Genomic DNA, 16,892 nt, shown 5'->3' on the forward strand with positions numbered 1-16,892 from the left:
TCTACCTTAGGTTTGCTGTTTCTGCACTCCCAACAATTGACGGATGTCCTGTCTGACATGAGATCAGGGCAGTCTCTCGAGACACATCTCAAGTATCTGCAAGGCCGAACACATGTCCAATGCCTTGTAGAATTCAAAATTGAGGCATGGTCTCTCCCTAATTTATAACCTCGATGATATTTATAAACAGCAAATCATTACATTAGCAAGAGGTAATAATTCTGCCAATGGACAGGTCTTCATTTACCTCAGGTTATGTGCACACCTTAATTCTTTCATTATACCATTCCTACCATTGAAAACATGCCAAACTGTATTCAGAGTTGCTCTTCTTACAAATATGTCCATCCGCTGGACCAAAATGTATAGCTTGTCATTTGTCCACATGACCAGTCCTTCAGTGTCCATCTGAACAAAACTATACATCTATTTACTTCTGTTACCATCCACAACCCTGAAAGTTTTGCCTCACCACAAATAACCACAATTCTAAAAATAATAATTGTAATATATTTACCATATGCCCCGCATTCATTATCCAGTAGAAAGCCAGGTTTTGATAAGTTTTCACAAATGCTGCCAGCTTCGACTGGGCCGTTAACATTGGTGTCCACGTAAGGTTGTTGAACTTCTCTAGACCTGGCCACTTGAGCTTTTCAATCCAAAGTTCTTGGCCTACAAAGAAAACAAGAGGAAGTACTTTTGTAGTTAAGCTAACCTAAAGGTTTCTTACATGTCAGATCAATCATGATTTAGAGGAATGATAGAAATGGAACATTTAAAATGGCAATAACTTAAGAAAACATGCAGTCTCCAACTATATTTCAGCATTTCTAATTGTAGACCAAAATTTTCAAAGTCCAAAAAAACAAACAAAGCTAAAGGTGAAACATTTTTTTGTCACAGTCATTTTTTGGGGAGTTGGCAGGGGGGGGGGCAGGGGAGAAATTATTTTCGGAATTAATAAAAAAGCAAATGCTGAACTCGCTGTAGTCGGGAAGATCTATCATAATCATCATCGTGACAATTGCGTTAAATGCCAGCATGCATTATCCGACACACACACAGTCATGCGCTAAATAAGTACGCACGCAATTTATTTATTTTTTACTAAAACTCATAATTATCATAATCATTTAATGAACAACTAGAATGGCACTCAGTAGAGCGCACACCTCTGCCAGGATGAACAGTTTACATTTTGTATCTCACCGATAGGCCGGATCTGCATCTGAACCTGACCCAAATTCTAATCGGCTTGTTCTTATCACCAACCCAACTCATCCATCAAGTTTAACCAAAATCTCTCCACAACTTTATGAGATGTCAGATATGCATCATTTTTGGCTCTCTCAATGGTGAAGAAACACTAAATAAAATTAAAAAAAATTCTCGTATCCGGATCTTCACCAAAATCGAAATGATTCATCCTTGTCACACATGCAACTTGTCCACCAAGTTTCGTCCGCATCAGTCCATAACATTTTGAGATGTTGTGTGTGCGTGTGTGCGTGTGTGTATATATATATATATATATATATATATATATATATATATATATATATATATATATATATATATATATATATATATATATATATATATAGATAGAGTTCATAAGCAAAAATTGATAAATGCCATTCCTGCCAAAACTTGAGCATTCCATGATGCAGCTCACAGTGCCATCTTTGTGATTTCCAAATTGTTATTTTTCAAAACTCAATATAACCCATGCATTCTGTAATGCAATTCAACGCTTTGTTTCAGAAACCGATACATGCCATGCCCTCATGTTAGCAAAATACAATTTGTCCCTTCAATCAATCAGCGTGCAGCATCATAGCCACGTGATGCAATATGTCAGCGCCCATATTCTGATTGCTTCGCCTCACTAAAGATACCAAAAAACCCCAAATAAACAAATTTCTCTTGAAATAATGGACAGTTTTGATGATATTAAAAAGAGCCTGTGTTAAAAATGTATCAAGCCTTTCTGGATCAAAATCACAAACAATGCTCACGGACTGTACTATAGCATGTTTAGCAATGACTTTAACTTAGGATTCTGTCATCCTGCCAAGGATGTCTGTAGTGAGTGTATAAAATTCAGGCTGAAACGTAAGGACCCGACACTCACTGAGAAGGAAAAACGTGTTGCATCTTCCATGTCCATTCTGCACAGATGTCGTGCCTGAAGATTCTTTGACATTTCGAATGATGTTTGTAATTCCTTCATGGTTTGTTTTGATATTATGGAGAATCTTGTCCTGAAGTCACCCATCGGACAAACTTACTATTCCCATCAGGTCTACTTATATGTTTGGTGTGATTAGTCATCATCTCGGTCAGCCTCAAATTTCAAATAATCAAATTCAAATAGATTATAATCAAATTCCTGGTGATTCTGTGAGGCCTTAATACCAAAGAAAGTTTACTCTGGATTTGTCTGCTTTTGCAAAAACAACAAAAAAAAAAAATCAGGTTGTGGATTTATCTGCTTTTGAAACAAAACAAACTGAAAAGTATCAAATTATAATTAAAAAAGAAATGAATTCAGATTTGGAAACTCTGGTCTTCTGTTACTTTATTTACACCAATTTAGGACCACTCTTTTTGGAATAGATATGTTATACCAAGAAAGCACATCTTAAAAATCTTGACTTGCTGAAAATGGGAAAAATGGATTTGCTGTATCTGCTTTTGCATCTGAACTCTTCATATCATTTTCAGCTCCATTACTCGATGGTGAAAAAAAAATCACTTTAAAAATGCTTGTATCCAGATCCGGATAGTCACCAAAATCAAATTTTGTCGTCACACTCCCAGCCTGTCCACCAAATTTTGTCTGAATCTGTCCACAACTTTTTGAGATATACTGCTCACAGACAAACAAAGACAGACAGACAGGGGTGAAATCATAACCTCCATTCACCATCGGTGGCAGAGGTAATAATGGCAAAAATAGCTGTACGCTTCAAGTAAGGCGTTTAGTAACTTGTAAATGGGTGATTGAATTTCTGACTCGCATAATGTAAAAGGATAAACCCAAATATATCCTTATAAAATGTATCTCAAGTTTGTGGTAATGCAGGGCAAACTATCACACACTGTAAAAATGTTGATCTTGAGATATTTTGAAAAGGCTAATCACACCCAACCCACCACACTTCACACTGGTTCCTATATTCTACATATTGCAATCACATGACACTTCCCCTCTCCTCCTCCCCCCCCCCCCCCCAACGCCAACTCCTCTCCTCTATGAGAGTACTTAACACATGGCATACGTTACCTGCCAGCACATTGCCGGATGAAGACGATTTGGTGGATGAAATGTCAAACCTGAGCCTTGCCCTTATGGAAGCTCTGCTAGTTGGTAGCGTTTTCATTTATGAACATGCTGAAAAAGCTTTTTAATGCATTTAATAGTTATGTATTTACTTTTTGACAAACATTTATGATACACGTATACATCCTCATAGCAACAATTTAAAAGCAATCTGTCCAGATCTGGTTGCAAAAAATAACCCCCTTCTCAACCATAACTGATTTTACATCCCTTATCTCAACTTCACCACCTTCACCACATGCATTTCAACAAGTGACGAATTACAAAAATAAAGAATAGATTTCAGAGAGATCCAAATAATTATTTCAACTTTATGACTGCCCAACGCAGTGGCAATCTTGAGAATCAACTGTGAACTGTCCATCAAGATTTTGACATCAGTTAAAGAACCATTTCAAACCACAGCTCACCAAGGTTATCCAATCAGATGATTGCTGGTAAAGAGACGGAGAGACGGAGAGAGGGGGAGAGAGAATTTTTTTTTTTAAGAATCAAAAAAAAGATTTAAAAAAACCAAAAAGAATAAAGACATGATAAAGTAATAGAGAAAGAGAAAGAAAGAAATGCTGCATCATCTCCATCTGTTACAGATGTCACAATAGGTCTTGTGGAATCCATGCCATGTGTTGAAGCTCATTCAGTACAAGGTCATCCTCGTAAAAGGTACACAATTCATTAAATTCTCCAATTTTTCCTTTAAGTTATAAAATGGGGTGAGATGCAGTGGATATAACATTGTACCCAAACCATGCAAAAATAATGAGAACAAATTAAAAAAAACTCCAAAACGAATAAATCAACACATCCCACTTCATACCTGGTGTGTCTACAATCAGGTCAAGCTGTGCATTATAGATGGTTACATCGATTCCAAGGCCCAGCAAGGCATCCACAGTAGAGATAACGGGCTTCATGAAATCTACACACATGTACTGAAACACATCATCCGATTGCCCTGCAGATAAAACAAAACAAAACAATGCATCACTCTACAATGTAATCACGTTTCCTGTTCTGAATAAATTTCCATTGCGGTCAAAAATGAGGAAGCAGAGATGCAAGTACAATGTACAAAACAAAATGTTAATACACATCCTGTTGCTTACATCCCTCAGGGATTTTAAAATCCACACTGACTTTAACCCTGTAACCCTGTACGGGAAGTGGCAGTATTTTTCCCAATCATCAACTTCTTCATTCATATGCAGCAAAAGGCTGCGGGGCAGCATCATCGGCCGAGGGTGCGGCTGTGCCGCGAAAATTGTTTGTGATACCCCTTGTACATATACAATTGTGAATTTGCCTGCTTTGTAGATACGTGCCTATTATTAAGACATGCTTGAAGTAATTTTGTCTTGACATATTATGTCTGTTCTGATTGTGACATGAGACAACTGAGGATTGGTTAACCAAGATATAATTGGGCTTGTAGAGCACTATAAGCGGTTACACAACAATTGGTCTTGCTCAGCCAACAAATTAAGATCTGTTGTGTGATCGCCGGCATGGTACTGGCTCTTTTCCAGTCTTCTTTGTGTGGCAACATGACAATGGGTACGGGATGCAGCGGGAAGTTCTGGAGCAACTGACGATCATAGTCTAAGAGATGCCCTCCCTCTTGGGGTTATCCGGAGGCAACATCAGTCACAATGGTGTCTGGCCGCAGTGACGATCTGGCCGTAAGGATGATATGGGGGACCACATGGCCACTCTGTGTCCCATGGCCCGTACTGGATGAAAAGACATTCTCTGCCCTCTGCAGGTTAGGGCAGGAATTAGTAATTTGTTCATGGTGCTGGAAATAGTTTCATGTCCATCTGAGGGACAGCACATAGATTGATGAATCACCATGCCTGTGAAACACCAGGATGATAGTTTATAACTGGGTCTGGATTCAAACCCAGGCTGGAGAGCCTAGAGGCGAGTGTGTGTACCTATTGTCCATCCTGTCAGCAAGTCCCAACAGGAAAATAATCTCATAACAACCAACATCTCATAAGTTTGAAGAGGTACGTAGGATTAGTTTAAAGCGCAAAGACAGAACAGAATGCAATTTAGCAAAGAGGATGAAGACTCAAGCTGAATGTTGCCTTCAGTAGTAAGTTATAGAAGCAAACACATCCTTTATCATTAGCACCATTGTAAAGTGTATGCGAGTCCAGCACACAGAGTGCATGGGCAAGCTTGATGTATAGGAGTGAAGTTACCACTATCTAATACATGGAGCTCATTCTAGCCACTCACTGACTCGCATTAATGTTTGGTACCTTCCGGGTGATGTATAACTAGGAAGGATGGGTACAGAGCGGGAGTGGTTAGGGACACAGGATTTTGAAGCAAACAGAATTTAGGCATTCAGCCTTCTGACTAGTGGAGTCAGCTGTGGTGCCATTTGAAGTGAGGAAAGGGATGGAAGGGGAATATACACCAGAGACAGACTTGACAAAGCACCACCAGGTTTTTGAGGAGGGAGACAAGTTGGAAAACTCATTGTTGAGATTGGAAAGGTGTTGTTTTCTGGCTCTCCTGAGAGTAGACACACTTGTTGTGGATTTTGTGTATTATGATCTGAGGTTGCCTTCGGTCAGATTTGCCTTCTAGAAGGAGAATGCAAGTTGTTTTAAAGCAACAGCCTCACTACAGGATTCAGAAACCAAGAACAGGAGGACGGGTAAGATAATTGAAGAGCAGATGGGATGAACCTGTGCATAAAAGAAAGCCGTTTTCCATGGAAGAATTCCGAGGCTGAATTAATATCAGCGGCAGTGGATGTAGGAAACCAGTACTGAAGTGTACAAAAAAAAAAGCGAAAATGCAAAGCGCAAATGTAGAAGCAGGTCACATTTTATGACCCGCAAATACTGGGACCACAGCGAATGCTGAGGTCTGACAGTACTTAAATTTAAACAAAGGTTCAATGGGGTGGTGTTCGGGACTGCTTCTGGACCAGTTCATAAGCACTAAACTTCCAGATTTTTTTGACAATCGTTAAAATCATTATTTTATTAAAATGGAAGTACAGTGCTGTACACACTTAAACACTGTGTGGAGTATCATGTTCTATGAACTCCCTAGCTCAAGTTGTTTGTGTGTGAAGCCTTTTCTTTAATTTTTACACAATTCAATACTCCTGCACCATATTGCAATTTTTATACAATTCCATACAACTGGACCAATAGGTCAATGCCACAAGAAAAAAAAAATTGCAATTCTTCATCAGATTGATGTCAAAACACAAAACGCTGCTCTGCCTGGCGCAGAGAGGGGCAAAGCTTGGCTTATGCCACATTTGAATGTGAATTATGTTAGGAATATAACCAAAAATTCTCCTTATTTTACAGCCACAATTATTGCCACATTATTGTGGGGTTGGCCAGGGGAAGCTTGGCCAAAGTCTTTCGAGAACCACCTGGACAGGCATGATGTTCGACTAAGGTGAGGGGTAGAATTTGGAATTTGGCCATGGTGCCAGCGAGAGATCACCTCCTCTTCGCAAAGGACACCATGGGATATTTAACCTCCACCAACTAATGCCGGCAAATGGGACGACTGTTTAATTAACATCCATCCAAAGAATGGCACACACAGTGACAAGCCGGTAGACGGACATGGGTAGTCGACTACCCAATAGAACCTGACGCGATGGGCCCATTCGATGGGGAATGACCTGAGGATTAAGCACAAGAAAATTCATGATTCTAGCTTCAAGGGTTAATGCTGCCGATTGTTTTTTTCATTGAAATACCCCCACATTTAGGTTTTTCAGCCGTTGCTAGGCAACGGAGGAATCCATAGCAACGGTTCTTTCTCACACATAACTAGGACATACCATGAACCTACCATACCAGTTTCATGTATATCTGACTCATAGTCTCTGAGATATAACGAACTTCGTTTTTTATTGTTTTCGACCAGGGTTCATTCAAAGTCCATCTTCTCTGACAGTTTTCATAGGATCCGGCTGGAAATTTGACAACATGGCTGAATGTACTGCCCAGTTGCTCGTGACCCGATTTTTGATTTTCAAAAAAATATATTTTTGAGATTTTTTTTGAAAATTTCAAAGGTCCGTTGCTCGGCAATGGATGGGTCCATAGCAACGGTTCTCATTTGCACACAACTAGGTCATGGTATGAACCTACCAACCAAGTTTCATCAAAATCGCCATTGTATTAACGGAGCCCTGGACCGAACAGACATACATACAGACAAGCCGGTAGGTGACATGGCTGCTTGCTCTAGAATCTAGATGGAAAGCTGGCCGACGCGACTAGCCGATATTCATGTCCATGCTATCAATCAATTTAGCACAATAAATATGATTATCACAGCCCTTTTAGTTTGTGCCCAGAAACCCGCCTTGTGAAATTTCAGGCATGTTTCCAAAGAGACTAACAAATGGCAGCCCTGGTAATTCCATTTATCTATTCGCTAAAGATTTTATTTTTTATATGATGCTGTAAGACATTCTCCTTGGGTACAAAAAACAGGTCCCTCGGAGGTCCAGTTTCGGAGGTATTGATTTTTTTTGTACAGTCCACAATAAGTGTACGATGTACGATAAAGTATTTTAGCTGTTGCTCAGCAACGGAGGTGTGCATAGCAACCATTCATTTTTGTGTACATGCAAGCGACATTGTACACATTTCACCCAAGTTTCATCAAAATCAGACTCTTTCTCTTAGAGATATTCGCAATTAACCGTTTCTGAAATGTTCGACATGTACTCACCCAAAACCTATCTCCTCCTACAAATATTTTTTGTTAGGGCTGCAAATTGGCATGAAGGCAGCTAGAAAGATTGCGCACAGAACTCTAAGCTTCGATTTTTTTTTCGATTTTTTGACCACTTTAAAGGGCCGTTGCTATGCCGTTGCTAGGGCCTGGGGTCCCATATTCGAAAGCACACGATTCCTAGAAATATTGGTCCTACCTACCACATTTCATTGGAATCGGTTGAGTGGTTTAGCCCCTCGGCTTGACCAAAGTTTCGCGGACAGACAGACAGATGGAAATGTCCAGAACAAGGGTGCTCTAAGAGCAGCCAACAGACAGACAGACAAACATATCGACGGAAATACTGATAATAACGGTAGAAAAAAAATCTCAATTTTTTTTTTCGACTAGATCGACTACCAACAAATCACCCTGCTTGTGAAACACCAGTATGACCGTTTATAGCTGGGCCAGGATTCAAACCCAGGCTAGAAAGCTTAGAACCGAGTGTGCGAATCTAACCAATTACATTTAAGTATTTATATTCTGCAAACAGAATGGAAACTGAGATACAAATATTCCTCGATCTCTGTGGGAATACACTGAGTGTAACGAGTGGTCGCATGGTCCTATACGACTGAAAACAAGGAAATGAAGAGAGGCCATCTGGTCCACCAATGTTGACAAATCTTATTGACGTTTTAATGAAGTCTAAGTAACCCGATCTTGCTCAGGTGACCAAATTTGTTTTAGGTATTTACAGAAAGTGAAGACCAACAGCGGTGTCGATGAATAGAAACACTGAGAAAATGCAGCGACAATGTCACCTTCCTACCTCCCCATGTGACATTTTTGGGAATTATTCCAAGTTTCTTCCGTATGGGGCCATTCATCAGTGCATCCAGCTTGTCCTCATGGAACCGTTTCAAAATTCGCCTGGAAAGCCTGCCTGTTGAGAGAAAACCTCAAAGTTTGGAATCGATCATTGGCAACTCACACAACTCAACCAAACTCTCTGATTCACTCAAAAATGACAAAATTAAAGAGTAAAATATCACTTGTCATTTCCATCAGCGTACCATGTACAAGCATTTTGAGTCGCATTTGGTAGTTTCAGAAACAGCTGCATGATCAGACTTACTTAAAGGGTCATCGTTATGTTCCAGCTTCGAATGAACTGCAACGGCCGGATCTTCATTTAACATTATATTGTAGAAGTCGACACCATATGTGAACTGTTTGGGAATACAATTGGGCAAAGGATATAAAGATGGAAGAAAAGGTAATTCTATCCATTTAGCCTTTAATGTGTCACAAACACTACACAACACTTATGACAGCATGATGTTGTCAAATAGTTCCATTAAATTGTGACATAAGCTGCGCACTTACCGATTGATAGTTGTGAAGGCATGGATTGATATATTTGGAACAGGATCTATAAAAAATTGCTTTGCATTTGAATACCAAAGTCGAATGCATCTGTGGATCTACTCTTGCCCTTTTTTTTACATTTATGTACATCACCAAATGCACTTTGGAATGCAGATCCTGCAAGGATGAAGGCAATGCAATGCTCAAACTGGGTACCTTTTCAACGACGTTTTGAGTGTTGTCCCAGAGTGCTGTTGATTTTGCAAATTGCCCTTTTTCGTATGCCGATTTCACTTCATTAGCTGCTGCCATAACTTCAGATAAGCCATGTTTATCTAGAAGGGACTAATAAAAGGAAACAACACGGACATTTGATGTCAAACATTGTGATATTAAAAAAAGAAAAATAAATTAGGTTTGTTCCCCTTATTTACCCAAAAAGGCTGCAATCAAATTTTTAAAAATCATTTCATCATCATTATCTAGGAAAATATTGTGACTAAAGATTATGAAATATTGCTGGTTTCAGTTAAACAAAGGAACACATCAATTGTTTGTGCTTGAAAGATGGCAAATTACGTAATAAATAAATCAAAAGTTGCATTGTAATACTGCAAATTTTTTGTCTTTTTATGTTGTGCATTAAAACATGAAATTTTATCCTACGTAGAAAAATGCAAAGGATTAGAATTAGATACAATGGATAAATGGTGCCACTCTAAAGGGCATAACGGTTATGAAGATTCGTTTTTGCTGAGAGGGTGACAATTATACATTTTGCTTGATTATCGATTAAAAGAGAGAAAACCGATTTTATTTGATGAAGATAAAACATGAAATTAGGACTTACGATGCCAAAAAGGTAAGGCCCCCATGTGAGCACAGAATCTGCACAGATACACACGAAGCGTCGGTATTATAAAGGCTCTGCCACAAGCAATACCGGGTATGTACTTTGTAGATTAACAACAACAACAAAAAAAAAAAAAACACTCCACAAGTGATAATTTTACTTGAACTTGATACAGGGTGACAACATATTATTGTTGTTTTGTATGCAACCTGTAGCTGCTGGTTGCATCATTTTTTGGAAGTGTGGCTGCCACACTGCCACCATTACCAATAAGCTGGTACTCATTTTGCTGACCTCAGAAGGATTACAGGCTGAGTTAATCCATCTGGTGTTATTTCAATGGAAAACAGGGGTTCAAACCCAAGATCCTAAGATCTTAAGATAGCTACCTTAACCGTTAACCCAACACCAGCCGACAATACATTGAAACTCTGTGAATTTTAAATACAATTATGTTGAATGCAAATAACTGATGCGGTCACTTCTTTCATTTCACGAGAGGGGTTGAGATCGTGAAGACAAATTGTTGGACTACCAGACAAAGAAAGGTCTGCTGTAGTGGACCTGTTCTTTGCAATCAGCTCGATTGATCAAATTCAGAGTAATCAATGTAAATTACATATGAATGAAGCTCCATCTGTAAATTCAATTCATCGCCATGCGAATACATTTTGATGGAAAAAAAAAAAACAGCACAAGACTTGAGCCAATGTGGTAGGTAGGCCACACTGTCTGAACACTAGAGATAATTGACAATATAATGTAGTCTGTATGTTGACTCTCATTGACACTTCAAATGTATGTGGAATCAACAAGAAGAATAGTCACTCATAAAGGGCCTCGAGTTGTATCCATTTTAGCTTCAGTTTGTCTTGGGACTTTTATTAGGTGACAAAAAATGTGACAAGCCGTGGCACATTATTCTTGACTCAAGCATGATGAACATATTGTCAACTGGCTCTCAAGTGGTCTGCCAAACTTTGCACTAAGCAAAAGTGCAGGTTTTTGAGCTCAGAAAATCCATAGCAGCTTCACCAAAAACTTTTTCATACACACAAACTTCTGTGGGTTGACCAAAAGTGATGTCACCAGGGTCATTCTTTGTTTTTCTTTTTAGATGAAAGAGGTCAGACTCAAAAATCTTCCTGTTCTCTGTCATTCATCATGACCCAATGATCATGGGGGTGGGTGGGACTGGATCAGGCAGTGAGAAAGGAAGCAAATGGCCAAGTCCCTGAGGTCTCGACTGCTTCCTTCAGACAAAACTGGAAAAGATGATCGAGTCCCATTTCATTTTGCAGCATTTAACACAGGAGTTTTACTCAAAAATAAGTACATAGAAGACTTATTAAAGAGGCTAATTATTTTAAGTTATTCAATAACCAGTCACTAAGCACTCTTGTATTTAGCTCTGCTGAATAACTCCTTTCTTCCAGTATTCTAGTTAGCACTTAAGGAGACAGTTTATTTTGGAAAGTTTCCACACTGCCCACAATGTCAAGAACTGCTTTCCACTTTCCTTGAAGCTGCAAATTCAATTTGGTAAGGTGCTGTGTTATGTCCATCAGATAAGCAAGATCTGACACAAATTTTGCATTTGTGAGATGGGTACCACAGTTCTGGCTCACCAGGAACACCATTTTGGCATTTCTGAGGGCAAAGACTCATTGCAGAACTCTACACGGGTTCAGCCATCTGATGTGAGTGAGGAAACAGATGTCTGAGTATTCACTTTTCATTTCCTCAAGGATCATTTTGAATTGCCTATTATTCAAGGCATGTGATCTGATGTGGTTCACATCCTTCACAGTATCGTTCATGACATCATTGAAATGGAGATGTTTCAGGCAGCACATCTCTTGGTGCATGATTCAGTGGTACTGCATAGCATCACCATCCCTCAGGCATGCAAGTTGCTCAGTGGCATGTCAAGCGATTGTGATTGCTGCTCCCGACTGTACACCAGTCATAATGGCGCACCATCGGTCGTGATTCTGTTCTATTCATTCAATGGCATCTCCATGCTATCAATTGCTCGAATTCTTTATTTTGAAATAACCTCGCCGGTTGTGGTGCTTTTCATTGAATGGAAACCAAGAAGTTCCTCATGGATGACAAAATAATGATTACCAAGGGCAAACACAATTAGCTGGGCTGTATTTGACATGTCCAAGCTCTCATCAAGAATAACAGAAGAAAAAAAAATGCAAACTCCTCATTTTGTCAAAAGTTTTTTTTTTTTTTAAGGGAAAGTTTTTATTTTCGAAGTTTTGCCCTTCATCTTATTTCAGATAATGTTTCATAATCCAAGAGACATTATTTGACCAACTCCATCTTTCAATGGTTCTCACTCCTTGGCAAAGTTTTGTGCCACTTTGAAGCTTACAAGAAAAGTAATGTCCTTTCTCTTGTTGCAGAATGTAACAGAGACCTTGGTGACTTCTGAGACCATGGAGAAGTTCTGGCACTTTTGTTTTTTCTCGCTTCACTCGTAAAGTTTGAAAACCCTATGCAATGACTTATAATGGTGCATGATGTGGCATTCTCTGTTCACCGTCAAGTCTTTTTAAAAATCATTCTATTTATTTATTTTTTACAAATCAAGGGCATTGGAAGATCATTCGACTAGGTGAAAAACGTATTAATCCATCCACACCGATTGAAATACCCCTCCTTCCTTCGAAACTTTACAACACTTTCCCATCAACATCTCAAAATGGTTTCCAATTCAGGATTAATGAGTAAAGCTGAACATGATGCAAACCACTGCACGAGTCAAGGGATTGATGAAATATGTGCGAGTTCTTAACTTGGTAATTGACCGATCGCTGACCAATCATGTGCCATTGAGTCATAATGCGCACTGATGAAACAAATCAATCATCGTAACCATTTATTTTTCCATCAAAATTACGACTCCTTTTTCTTTTTGCTTCCAAGTCACATGAACAATCAAAATACATTCTTTGGCAAGGTTGGTAATTTTCTGTAGTGAGGGAGACTAAGTTTTAATCCAAAGGTGTTGTGTTCATCTCACAATGTATCATTTTTGTTCACTTGGACAAAAAACGCACGTGCACAAATCGGTGCAGTGTTTTGAGATTTTACAAGAGGGTGTGACATGGAGATGGTTCAATTGCCTGAACACCCTTTTGTAGAACGCATGTCAACATGCATAAGGCACACTTAATGTGCAGATGCTTGTAATGTGTCACTTTTATTGTGGTTAATAAGGTGATAAGAGTTCGACAAAAAGGAATTTTTATGAAGATTTTTTTTTCTCAAAACAAAATCAATCAGACAAATCTGTATATAAAGTATTTCCATGACACTTTATTGAAAAGGGTTCTTGCTGTCTTGCAAGAAAAACAGCAATCAGAGATTGCAGATCCTTGCCAGGACTTGTTTTGTGTGGTGTGTTATGTGTTATGTAATTTTGTGTGGCGTTTGTGTACTGGTGTGTTAAGTAATTAATAAGAGACATCATGAGACCTGCGACTTAATAACTGCTGGCAGTGATGACCAGGTACCAAGACATCCCACTTTGATCGGACACCTGACCCATGACGTTTTTTAATTATTATTCAATTTAATTTAGAATGGGATTAAAATAAATTCAACTCAGATCAAATGGAAGACAAATAGGTAGAGTACTGCATTGGAGTAATGAGAAGGAACCCAAAGAAAGAAAAAGAAAAGATGAAGTCATCAGGAGGAACCTGGATAGGATTCACATTTCAGCTGCTACTCCTCTACCCTCAAACCCATCCAGGCACAGCCAAGTGAAACTTATTTTTTTTAAAAGCAAAAACAAAACCCACATCAAAAATTAAATAACTCTGGCTGTCAGACCTGTGACCGATCAAGTTAAAATTTTAAACCTGTATTCCCCATCACTACTTGATAACAATTGTGAAGTTTCACATCGATTGATTAAGCGGTTGCAGAAAAATAATTTTTTTAAAGATTTTCACTCAATCCAATATGGCTGCCAAACCATGTGACATCAATTATTCCTCAACAACCTTGTACATGCATGCCTTGGGGAACATTTATGTAAAGCTTCCCCTCAATCTGTCCAGTTGTTCTGGAGAAGAAGATTTATACATGTCTCAGGGTAAATCCAATATGGCTGCCAAACCATGTGACCTTCGACATCATATGTGAGAACCTTTTGTTCCTCATGGATAGACGGTCATATGTGTAAAGTTTCACCTCGATCTGTTCAGCCATTTCAGAGAAGATTTTTGAAGGTTAAAAAAAAAGGCTGCCGAATCACGTGACCAATGAGATCACAATTATCATTAAAACATTCTATATGAGTAGTTGCACCTATGGTGAAAATTTCGTCTCAATCCGACAAGCGATTGTGGAGAAAAACAGGAAAGTTCTGTGTGGACAAACAACCAAACAGACCCAAATGTAATACCCTTTCCTTCAGTGAGGGTAAATTATAACAAATGGGAATAAAGTTGAAGCATTTTGAATCTTGAAAAAAAACATGCGATGTATTGTTTCAGCCATATTACTAAAGTGTATTGCTGTATATACGTTTTGTTCAAATATTGTCAGCGGAGCAACAGGTATTGCTGCTAGTATATCTGAAAAGTGAATATGCAATTTTCCAATCAAAAAAATAAAATAAAATCTTTACCATTTTAAAACATGCTTTCCACAAACCCTCATGTGCCACGGGTTGGATACCCAAGGTCTAACCCAATCACATCACAAACACTTCTCATGTTATAACCAGGGGCTCACACAATTATTTTTTTTATTACATTCGCAAATTAGTACCAGCAGAAATGGTTTACTTCGAAAAAGATTTACTTGGATACTTTTCTAATATGTTTTTTCACAATCCTCTTTATTCATTCTAATTATTGCTTTTTCTTCTCTTTCATCTCTTTTTTCCCCCTCTTTTGTTGTCTATATGTCAAAGGAGAAGCGAATTCTTGCAGAAAGTTTTCTGTAAGGCTCACTTGGCTGTGTCTGGATGGGTCTGAGGGTAGTGGAGTAGCAGCTGAAACCCAAATCCTATCCAGGTTCCTCCTGATGACTCCATCTTTGCTCTTTACTTCTCAGGTTCCTTCTTGGTCTTCCATTTGATTTGGTACTGATGAAAATTCTTCTTCTTCATCCAACTCGCTATCAAGCTCTTCCTCCTCCTCAGTAGTATGTCAACAGGCAAGATTGAGAGACATACAAACAGTAAGAGGTGCCGAAACTGAAAAAAACCTCCCTCACACAGTCACTTGGACATGGTCCCACTGGAAATATAGATGCCAGTGAGCCAAACTTGTTTCTCCCAAACTGCATTATCCACAATCAGACCTTGAAGGAATGTCCATCATGAATCGAGTACTGAGAAACCTCGCTTATTCTCTACATGCCGATCCTCTTTTGTCAGCTTCCATTCTCATTTTTAAAGTTCCTCTTACTCCTCTGTAAGCGCTTTCCCAGAATGTCCACTCCAGACGGACACTCGCAAGCCGCTCTTTTCTATTCGGATGCTCCTGAACATCCTCATGCTTAGCTTACGTGTTCTCATCAGGTCTATTTTTTGTAATTTTACAAGTTATAAATTTATAATACAAGTTATAATGGTATCATTTATAAACTTAATTTTGTACACTTATACATCACAGAATTTCAGAATTATCACGGAAGAATATTACCTTCACTAGCTAAGAAAACCTTCCATCAAAAGCCTCCATTGTGGTAGAACGATTTTGAGCTTTCTGAGCATCTTTAAAGGGTGCATTTTTTTTTAACCGAGCATTAGTACCTGTGTACCAGTTATGTCAACCCCTAGTTATCACATCAATTGCATTGATATTCAGGTTTGTTTATGCAGCACTTCATAAAAATAAGTCACCAAACAAGGATATATATATACATATATATATATACATACATACATACATACATACATATATATATATACACACACACACACACACACACACACACACACACACACACACACACACACACACACACACACACACACACACACACACACACACACACACACACACACACACACACACACACACACACACACACACACACACACACACACGTAAAGGAATGATGTGCAGGAGATGATGACAAGAAAAACCAAGATAACCTGAACTTACCAAGAGGTGAAATCCATGAATCGCCAAGGGCAACACCTTTAAAATTGCATTCAATTGATTTGGCATCAAGGGCCTAAAATACAATGAACAAATGTTTTTTTTTTAAGAAAAGAAAAAAGGCAAACAATGCAAAAACAAAAACAAACAAACATACATACATTCAAGCCAAGATGAAGAATTTTGAAACAGATATTAAAATACAATTCCAAAAAGCATTGGGGAAGCACCCTCAAATTTGAAATTAACTTTCCTAACTTGGTTGTGCAAGTTCTCTGTCACGGCAAAGCAACATGTGTGTGCTTTATATAATTGTGCAGCAGATATTGAAACCTCTCCATACCACAGATCAAAAAGCCAATTCCAAATTTCGACCAGCATGCTCTGCAATGTCAACTCATTGGAATGATTCCACCAGGTCATGTCAGGTCAGGTCTGGGAGCATGCGTCGGAGCAACGC

At 38.7% G+C, this 16,892-nt stretch overlaps 1 protein-coding gene across 1 annotated transcript in view; it reads right to left on the reverse strand.

Annotated features, from left to right (window-relative positions):
* SCPEP1 (serine carboxypeptidase 1) overlaps positions 1-16,892 on the reverse strand; it is a 38,969-nt gene that overhangs the window by 1,290 nt on the left and 20,787 nt on the right. Inside the window, exons 6-12 of the mRNA XM_085892079.1 lie at positions 16,436-16,508; positions 10,290-10,327; positions 9,656-9,784; positions 9,207-9,300; positions 8,901-9,014; positions 4,167-4,304; positions 518-675 (exon numbers count right to left, since the gene is read on the reverse strand). Coding sequence (XP_085748205.1) covers positions 518-675; positions 4,167-4,304; positions 8,901-9,014; positions 9,207-9,300; positions 9,656-9,784; positions 10,290-10,327; positions 16,436-16,508 — 744 coding nt within the window. The remainder of the gene's footprint in view (positions 1-517; positions 676-4,166; positions 4,305-8,900; positions 9,015-9,206; positions 9,301-9,655; positions 9,785-10,289; positions 10,328-16,435; positions 16,509-16,892) is intronic.

This window comes from Eptatretus burgeri, chromosome 8 (genome assembly GCF_056783735.1).
Source record: "Eptatretus burgeri isolate ZD-2024b chromosome 8, Ebu_testis_v1, whole genome shotgun sequence".
NCBI lineage: Eukaryota > Metazoa > Chordata > Myxini > Myxiniformes > Myxinidae > Eptatretus > Eptatretus burgeri.